The sequence below is a fragment of the Thermobia domestica genome, chromosome 4, assembly GCF_964235325.1.
Source record: "Thermobia domestica chromosome 4, izTheDome1.hap1.1, whole genome shotgun sequence".
Classification (NCBI taxonomy): domain Eukaryota; kingdom Metazoa; phylum Arthropoda; class Insecta; order Zygentoma; family Lepismatidae; genus Thermobia; species Thermobia domestica.
The window spans coordinates 10,145,011-10,155,644 of record NC_137457.1 but is presented as its reverse complement, the minus strand read 5'-3'; the positions used below and the strand labels follow the sequence as shown (position 1 = coordinate 10,155,644).

General features: G+C 35.9%; 1 protein-coding gene across 1 annotated transcript in view; it reads right to left on the bottom strand.

Moving 5' to 3' along the window:
* Positions 1 to 536: 536 nt before the first annotated feature.
* Positions 537 to 10,634, bottom strand: part of LOC145683628 (uncharacterized) — a 28,962-nt gene continuing 18,864 nt past the window's right edge. The window contains exons 5-7 of the mRNA XM_081754965.1: positions 10,096 to 10,305; positions 830 to 874; positions 537 to 592 (exon numbers count right to left, since the gene is read on the bottom strand). Coding sequence (XP_081611091.1) covers positions 537 to 592; positions 830 to 874; positions 10,096 to 10,305 — 311 coding nt within the window. The remainder of the gene's footprint in view (positions 593 to 829; positions 875 to 10,095; positions 10,306 to 10,634) is intronic.

The following is a 10,634-nucleotide window of genomic DNA, read 5'->3' as shown; positions in this document are numbered from 1 at the left end:
CACTGCTCGTACTTCACATGCGGCGGGAGCTGGAATAGGAACGTCCATCTTCAACCACTGCCACGACGCTACTGAGAGCACTAGGGAAGTTCCGCTTGTGCATGTGCCATGCTAGGACCTCATTCTCTTACGTACACGTAGTCGCTTCGCGCAACATGCCGTTTCCTATCTATGGGACGCGTGGGAAACTTCCTTTCTGGATGCGCCTTGTATTAAGTACCTAGTACATGAGCGAAGGAAGAAATTTTCTCTCTCTCATGCATAGCTATATACTCATTTTTTCAAGATGTTAAGGGTGTAAGCAAATTAATAAACCTGCAGTGAATGCAAATTTTAGGGATAAACTGCAAACGTTTCATAGATACGTTAATGTTATATCAACTTAACGGTAAACTGAATCCATCTTCAATGATACTGACTGTGATACTGTTTACAACCTAGGAAATAACTTTGTTGTGAAAGATATAATAGTTGAAATTATGAGAGTTAACTAAATCCTGCACTATAGCTCAAATACGTTTAATCAAAATGTTCAACTAACCTTGAGAACCGACGGTTTGCTGTGTTCTTGAAACAGAATTTCCATACGAACCTAAATAAGGAACCAAAATTAATGATTTTATTTAATAATGTAACTTTAAAATGACATAATTTTTAAATACTTTTGTTTTATTATAACTATGAAAACAATGTTAATAGTTTTAGAAAAGTCAAACAAACATCAAAACATCAAGATGGGAACAACATTTAAAATTGTGACAGTAGTTTATCTTCTTTAAGGTCTTAAATGATTGATGCTGTAAAACATATTTGAATAGATATATAGTACCTGAATAACCGTACGAGGATGCTTTATTTACGGATGATGCATATCCTGTGTAAACAGAAAGAAAAAATAAATATTAAGAACTTCATAGAATGGTTGCATTGTTTTCTAAAACAAACTATAAACATCTATCCCGTTTTATGAAATTTTCATAATTTTTGTTGTTAATGTAAATTATATGCATAATCCATAATTACGTCAGTTCCTATTCATGTATTTCATATATTTTTGTTCTTGTTAATATCTTATGCAATATTCTAAATTTCTATTATTGTTTCGTGTATTTTCTGTGTACAGTGAACCCTGTCTATGTTGGCCACCATTTGTTCCATTGAAAATTGGCCAACTTAGACAGGTGGCCAATTAACAGAAAATAAGTGTGATTGGTGTATTTTTAAAATTTGATTTCTAGGGTTACTAGTTTGTAAAATTTTATTAAGCAATGACATGACATCTACTTTTAAATAATGTAAATAGAGTAATCATAACTATATACAGTACTAGAAAAAGTACTACAGTATGTTTAATATATAAAAACTAGTACATATGTATATGTATACTAATTTTGTAGTTAACTATCTGCTGTTAACGAGCTGCAAGTGTTTTTCTCAGAAGATGTTTTAAGAAAATCTTAAGTGAATTCATATCACAAAACCTCTGCTACCTTTCGACAAGCAGTCAGGTGTCAATAGTTGACAATTGACATGGTTAGCATTAACCATGAGAATTCTGAATTTCTAAAGCTCCCCACTGATGAAAGGAACCGATATACCTAATGGTTTTACCAAAACAGACAGGGTAAACAAATACGTACAACCATTTCCTGAATTCATGTACGTGCTTTTTCTTATTCACATCTACCTTCACCACCCGTTTATCAGAGTAGTGCTCTGACCATTAACTTTCCAGAACAAGTCGTGGGAATCTATGCTTTTTCTTTTTTGTCTCTAATCACAAATACACAACATCTGCCTCTCATATGATAATACGAAAGAGTTAAAAAATAACAAAACGATATTTTACGCGGCCAAGATACGCAGGTAAATTTACCATTATTTTCATAAGGTAAACATTGCTTCAATGTGGCCAACCTCCAAGATAAACAGGTGGCCAACTTACAGAGTAATAAGTAACGAATGTCTTATGGGGAAATGCAGGTTCAAGACAAACCAGGCCAAGTTGACAGGTTTTACTGTATATGAGTAAAATCCTTATATTTTCAAATTCAATATCTTGTACTGCATACTAAATTTATATTACGTTTCGAGTATTTTCTGTGTATATGGAAAATATCCTATTTATGGTTTCCCTACTTATCTACATTATTTAGCTAATTATCATGTATTTCAATTAGTGTTTCTGTATTTGTGTATCTGTTTGCTTAGCACATTGATGGACATTTAGTAATGATCATTTCTTTCCTTTTCTTATATACTGGGTAACCCAAAACTAGGTACACAGACCAGCATCGATCAAGTATGATATTTTTATTTTATTAATATAATGAATTTATTTCCTTCGGTCAGTTCCAAGCTTAAGGTATAAGTGAAAAGAAATTAAGAACAGATAAGGAAGAAACTAAGTCAATACCTGTATGGATAACAATAAGAAAATGAAATAAAATATCATGACCGATCAGTACGGGACTGTATACCTACTGAATGAGAAGGTTAGGCCGTTGGGGCCAATGGCAACTGCATAAATAAATAAATAAATAAATAAAGTGCTCTTGAAAAAAAAAAACAACTAAATCAATAATCAAAACACTTAATGTGCGAAATTATCGAATTTAGTAATTCGTGAGTCTTGATCAGATGCATTTAATGGTTGAATTTACAGAAGAGCTCTGAATATTATTATTAATACTACTACTACTACTACTACTACTACTACTACTACTACTACTACTACTACTACTACTACTACTACTACTACTAATAATAATAATAATAATAATAATAAAGAGTTCACCCAAAAGAAGAGAAAAAAGTAAAAACCAAAACCAACTACCGTGATTAACGGTTCCCAGTAAAGTGTAGCGCTTTAAGGTTGCATCATATCAAGCAGCTTTTACGTTTTCCAGGTGAATACAACGTTTCCTTGGTATCGGATTATCCTGATTGGCACAATCACATTCTCGTGGAAAATGAATTTTTGATCCCCACTTACTAGACGGTCTAGAAGTATTTCATTACTATACCTAGCAAGGAGAGAAGAACTCACCGCGACCTTGCCAGAGAATATAATTGTCAAACATATCTTTGAAATGGGAATGGATCTTCAAACAATTGGAAGTAAACTGCATGTGTTGCTTAACTAGTTTCAGACGATAAAGGCAAATTAACGTCTGCATAGTAGATAACCCAGTTTCGTTGAAGAGTAGAACTGGATTCAAACCCTACCAAGAAGGTACTGAAATACCACAAATGGCAGTAATCGATGGGAGAGATCTTAGGATCCACCACATTGGATCTACTTTGTAGTGATAAAATATGCCATCTTTTTGTGGTTTGCGGAATCTCAAGCCCTTAAGTAACTTTTATTTCATACTTATCACGGAACAGTTAAAGATGAGGAACTCTAGAGGCGCATTTATAAGTGAAGAATTACCCAATCAGCCAAAATGAGTAAGGTAATGTTAATATTAATACGTCTAAAAATATAGGAATACATTGCAAAAAATGAAATGAAATGAAATCTTTGAGTTTTACGTCCCATGGTTATGCCGGTTAGGCTAAAGGAGACGGTGATTATGGGAGATGAATGAAATGGTGGAATGAAGAAAGTGGGAGGAAACGGGAGAACCCCGAGAAAATCCACGAACACGTTGTTTGTCCACCACAAAGTTCACTTGGCGAAGGCTGGGATCGAACCCGGGACCCCAAGCACCAGAGGTGAACGCAGGAATACATTGCATTTACTATTGAAAAAAAGGAAATATGAGAATTTTTGGTTGGTTGTTTGATTGATATGTATTTAGGTCGTTTGTCAAAAGCGATATTCACGGATTCCCTTTATGCGACAAGGAAATTCCAGTTGGTTACTTTGGTCAACAAGAATGAGGCATTAAACTTTTAGTTGGTTTTTATTATGGGTTAAAAGTTATTTTATATTAACTCGGTTCAATTAGCAAAGTAACTTCTGCCAAGTAGTGTTATGATAAAACTAGATGTGGGGGGTAATATAACAAATATGATCATCGTATGTAAAGGTAATTAAGAAAGTTTTGAAAACCCACCATCTTCAAATATCGATGTGTCACCTAAGACGGACCTGGAAAATCAAAAGTAGTCTTCATCAGCATCGATAACCTTCTGCCAATATTCTGGAAGGCCATTGATCCCATCGCTGTAGAACTTGGCGGACCGTGAAGTGAAGAAGGTACCAAGTGCATTTTGCATCTCTACTAGGGATTGGAACTGGTGTCCTCGAAGGTGATTTTCCAAGGAATGGAACAGGTGATAATCGGACGGTGCAATGTCCGGGGAGTATGGTGGATGCAATAGTGTTTCCCATCAAAGGAGTAGAACGGTGTCTCGGATCATCCTAGCCATGTACTGTAATAATAGGACCACTTTGCGACTCAGAAGTGCTAGCACCGGAGTTTTGAAGTTTTCTTGAACACAGCTCAGCTGCTAACAGTACACAGTTCCATTGATGGTCTGACCAGCTGGTAGCAGTTCCTGATGCACGATGTCGAGAGCAGTACACCTTCTACTGAAGAAGTGCTGGTTTCGGCTGTTTTGAAACCGGTTTCATATTTTGTTAACCAATAATGACGGCGCCGTGGAGCTTTGTATAAGACCCACTTCTCATCACGTATCAACAGCTTGTCCAGAAATGGCTGTCAGACGAAACAGCAAAGAAACATAGGTGTCTGCTCGCGTTGCCTTTTGGCCCGGAGTCAAATCATGTGGGACCTATTGACCCAACTTGTAGTACTTCCCATGTTGATGGAGGTGCTGGCGAATGGTTTTTCCACTCACACTGAATTGTAGTCCCAGTTTCTCACATACCTGACCATTGTTGGCCTCAATTGGTGCCTGAAGATCTTCACTTTGTACATGTGTTGCTTTTCGGCGTCTTCGAATGTTTCGTCTCCATCTTTAAACTTGTTAAACCACCGCTGCACTGTTCGCGTAGTCACGATACCCTCACCAATGGTCTGACATGTCTTCCTCCACGCAGCAGCGGCGTTTGTCCCCAGTTTGAACTTGTACAGCACACGCCCTTATGACGCTCTGTGGAGGTCCCATGTTCACTCTGTCCCTTCGCAAATTCACCGTTTAACTGAACTGCCACAAACAGGTAGTATGTTGGATATACACACACCAACAACTGACCTTCGTCTTATCTCCATTCGCATTGAACTCACAGTGTGAGGGCCAATGAAAGACAGACTTTGCCAAAAAGCGACAGAGCTTTCTTGGTTACCTTTATATAAAAGTAGTCTGCTAGAGTTTAAAAAAATCAAATAAGGTATGTACATTTAAATTAAGAAAAAAGGAGGGAATAGTACTGATAATGGAAAGTAGAATTTTTTAAATATTTAATTACAAATTGTTTTCTTCCTTTCAGATGGTAAGATAGTCCGATATGCGATGCTTCGCCCTTCCAGAAGCTCCAATTTTCTGTAACTTTTCTTCCAGCAGGTAAGAAACTTCTAACGCAATTAACTAACAAATTTTACAACAAAAATATATAAAACGGAATATTACTTCCAATATTATGATATTTTCCAATGTTAGCTTTGATTCTTTGTTTTTGTATAATTTCAATTCGTACTCTGGAATCTCCTCTCGGGGTTAGAGGCAATATATTGAAAGACGGAAACATTTTACACGTTTTTAAAGTTAGGGGCATTCTATACCAACTTCAACAAAACTTGGTTATTGGTCAAAAATAGAAAAGATGCCTTTGGCGATGGGAGATCTTTTTTTTTAATACTTTCTTACTGCACTAAATGAACGTCTGAGTTTTTCGTAAATACACTTTACCACCTCAACTGGACTATCGACCTTTGATATATGTGTGTGTTAAATTAACTATTAATTAACCAAAGTAATTTTATATCTTATGTAATCCGGAGGGTCAATACTGCATTTACAAGAGCTCTCCATTGGCTTCTGTCTTTACCCAATTCTATCCAGTTTCTACACACAGAGCCCGAAACGACTCAAAAATGCGTGCCTTCAAATTTGGGCAGACTTTAATGTGTACGAATGAATTGCCTTGTAATGGTGGACATAAGGGAATATGTTGATTTTTTGATATTACGGATATGTCCGCCATAAACATAAAAAATGTGAGCAACTATAGCATGTCAAAATGATCTACTGCCTTGTTTTCATTAGTTTCACTGATTAGTATGTTATGTTTGGATCACTGGGACAATGTTTAGATGATTTAATTGTACGTCAAATTTTTATACACATGCGCGGAAACGTGTGGCGGTTGTCGTTTGTCTCTTGTTATCAGTGTTACCAGTGTAGCACTTTGTCGCTTGATGTAGAAATTTTTAAGGATATTTTTTTTTATCAAAAACAATTGGTTCATTTATCATTGTTAGAATATACATTTAGCACCTTTTAAATGTTGTCTAGTGACTAAACTATCATTATTTCCACTAAAATTAATATTTCTAGTGTCTTCTTGCAGTGTGTTTAGTGACAGTATTATTCACGTGTTTGGCAGTGTGTTTAGTAGATCTATAATTACGACATGTGAGTGTGCCCTATTACGGACAAGTTTGACATATATTTTTATGCCACACCTTGTCCTTCGGGCTCTGTGTGTACTTTGCATTCCATTTGTTTTTGCAAGATCCATCTTAATGTTGTCCTTCCACTTGAGTCTACGTTTTTCTAATAGTCATTTTCCGATTGGGTTTTCAGTTATATTAACTGCGTTAACTGAAAATGAGAGGAACCCTTTCAGTTTAACGTCCTCCGTTTATGTCCTTCAAGCTAAGGGGAGCGGATGATTAAGGCAAGTGAATTTTATGTTGGAATAATTGGCGAAATGGGAGAAACGGAAGTACCTCGTGAAAATATCAGACACGATGTTGTCCACCACAAACTTCCTTGGCGGGAAATCGAACCAGGGACCACACGCACGAAGTAAGCGCCCTAACCAGTGAACCACCATACTCCCAACTACGCTAACTAAAGTACAAAATAACCACAGTAAACAAAATAAAACTGCTAAGATTGTTTCACTTGAAGAATTATCTGTGTTACTTTCAGTGCTACTTTCTATCGTTTTATTTTCAATGTTGTCTTCTTCATGTAGAAATTTATACAGATATATAAATTTATACAGATATATACCTTCAAACCAGGAGCGTCATTTCAGATTTTGCTTGGGGGGGCAAAACCCCTCGATATAAGTAAAATTTCGCGTTTTTCACTCATTTACTACTTCTCTATTGATAAAATCTATATAAATCTCAAACTCAGGGGGGGGCAAATGCCCCTCCCTGCCCCCCCCTAAATGACGCCCCTGCTTCAAACCTTAGTAGTATCAATTGATAAAGTATCCTCACATAACAGTGCTGCCGAAGTAGAACTTTCTTAGATTGTATGAGAAAATGAGATATGTCTTTCTTAGTGTTTAATGGAACCAATGTGTTTGTTCATTTAAATTAAAGTAGATAATGGTGACATGGTATCTAGACATACGGTAATATGAAAATGTCCAGCATTAACTTTTTCAATCTTAGGAAGATTCTGATAAAATCGCCATCTTGCTACATCTTGGAAGGTGACTTCATTAGAAGAGGATGGTAATTCTACATTTGTTTTTTCTATTTAGTAATGTTATGGTGTTGTAGTGCTTTTTTTGTGTGAATCATTTGTTGGGTTTTCATTTGTAGCATTATTTTTTAAAATATAATTTTAAAACTGACTTTTAGAGAGGTAAATATATATATATCATTAGTTGTCACGTCTTGCTGGTTACTTAATTGCATTTATTTTTCTATTTATATTTACATCAGGATAGTGTTTTAGCATGATGTTGTAATATTCCGTTTTATATATTTTTGTAGTAGTATGTTGTTCTCTTTCATAAATATTGTAGTTGCATATTATTAGTTGTTCTATCAAACTCTATATTAGTAATAGTAACATACTTTACGTTGAATGTTGCCATTCTAAGAATTGGAATAAAGTTGGTTGTTACTCTTGTTCTACAATTGGTATTATGTACAAAAATAACCCCCTAAAGACTACTCCATAAAGATTAAACATTACGTCTGAGATAAGACAGCAATATTATCAAAATTAGGTGAGATACAACTTTCATCAGAAGAAAAGTGACTATTAGAAAGGATTTTGCAAACTACGACCAAGATAAGCATTGATGCAATATGCAAATAAAGAACATGAACGCATCGACAGAACATATTTTAACTTGGACTGACGTCTCTTTTATTTTCGGTTACAAACTTTTCCTGTAGCAATCTTCGTTGAAACAAGTGAACCAGTAATGAAATCAAACATCATAGCCATATTGTAAGTGAAACCTACTTTGCTTAACCCATTTACTTTCGGTATGCAGTGATTAGAGACTTTTGAGTATCAATATGAGAGACTTTTGAGTACCTAGTGGGGGATACTGCTCATGACTAAAGGAAATAAATCTGTAGCACAATTATGTAAATTGGCAAGTAACTCAATCTTAATAAATCTTGTAGACTACATTTTGATTTGGGATCTATTTGTAAAACCCATTACAGATCTTAATTTAAGATTTAAATAGTTACTTTTACTTTATAGGTAAATTGAAAACTAACACTATATAATGTTCATAATACTCGGACCTGCAATATCTAAACTAACCAAACTCCTTGTTAAACTCTTTTGGAGGATTTTTAGTCTAATTCAGGAGATGTGATGAGTACATCAAGAGTTCTGTTCTGGTTACTGTTGGGCTTTCTGCTGGTATCCTTCACTTCTTTGATTTATATAACTCCCAACTTGCGCTCAAGTTAATAGGGAAACATACCATTACCATATGATATCTCTTAGTTTCCACCCGACCAAATACTAGTCAGACTTGCGCTGCTTGAGTTTGACGATTCCATGGCAGCAACTAAATTAGTATTACTAAGGAGTTTGCCTCGCTATGACTATCATTAAATGTCATATACAGTGGACCCACGGTTTACAAACTTAATCAGTTCCATAAGTCTCCTTGTAAACCGAGATATTCGTAAATCGAAACTATTTATTCCATTGAAATTAATGTAAACACAATCTATCCCTTCTAGCTGCAGAAACATGGCATTGAATGTATTTTTATTTCTTTTAATTGTTTTGATGTGACGACGAATACAGAGCGAAAATAACATTATCCTTTTTGAAGACAAATAGATAATTCTAAATTAAACAGGAGAACATGACGTCTAAAAAACACAAACTGTGGGAAAAAGAACAAAAGCTTGTTTTCGAGCTAGATAACAAATAATACAAATCATAATACTAACAAATAATACAAATCTGTCTTCAACATTGGGTGGGACGGGTAAAACTGTTCCTTTTTTTCTTTTTTTAAGCCATGGTCAAAATATTTATGAATTTGAAAAACAATGCTGTGGATAGTCAGGGGAAGCAGACTTGTCTTCAATATCGGGGGGCGGGGGCGGGCAGATTTCAGGCTTATTTTTTGAAGGGGGGGAATGAGACTTACGGTTGATGAATCTGATTTCTGAGATGAACCAGTTATATATTATATATCAGACAATGTAGATGAAGTAGTGGTAGACCCTACATCTCAGTACTGAGCAGAATTAATGCAGATTGATGTGGCCTAAATGCGCTAGGACAGGAAGTTCAGTTTGAAATATTAAAGAATACGATTCTTTTTTAAAAATGAAACAATCCAAGGAACATCGATTTCATCTCACTTTCCTCTGTGGCAGACGGACATAAATCATCACATTTCTTCCAAAAAACACATTTCAAATCGGTTTATTGGGGAACAGTCCCCCAGTTGCAAGATTTGGAGGGACATGTGTTCCTCATCTCCCGGGATTTGCGCCAGTGCTGCAAACACACAAATGCACTTCTAAACGCATGGAATTATCGGGACAGGCGTGTATATGCGTTCGTATCCCGAAATATTTGTTAGAAACCTGAGGAAAATTATGTTCAGAGAACTTTTCTTAAACCAAAACGACGGATTCATAATTCATTAGTCCACTATGCATTATAGTACAATTTTCAGACTGAAGAGCAATACATACAAAAGTAAAAAAAAAATCTTACCTCCTCCAAATGGGCTTACTGGTACTCTTGCATAAGTCCCAAGTCCAATGTTGTTGCCAGTTAATGCATTAGGATGTGGAACACCAAGTAATCCGAGATTAGGGATTCCACTAAGTGCTGTAGCTCCTCCGCCTATCCCGCCAACTCCTGCAATACTGCCCGCAAACGCTGTTGGTCTTGATGCAGACGGTGATCCAGAATAAGCTGCACCTAATGTGGGAAAACAACATTATGTGTTATTAAAGGTTGCAGTATTGATCTATTCATAGGATTTCAAATTTTAAAACTACATGCACAACAGTTTATGATGCTCTTCTTGCGTACATCAATTACGATTGTCTTCTGGATGGCTAATATGTAGCAGTGTAAAAATAGAAGTAACGGCACACCTCCCTGTTCCGATTGTGCATTCCCATTTATATGGTAGAGTCCCGCAAGCTCGATCTAATGTGGACCGAAAAGTGGCTGAGTTTGTGAAAATGCCGGGTTATCGGGAATGGGTTCAAAAAAGAATGGGTCCTTCCTCAGAAAATACAGTA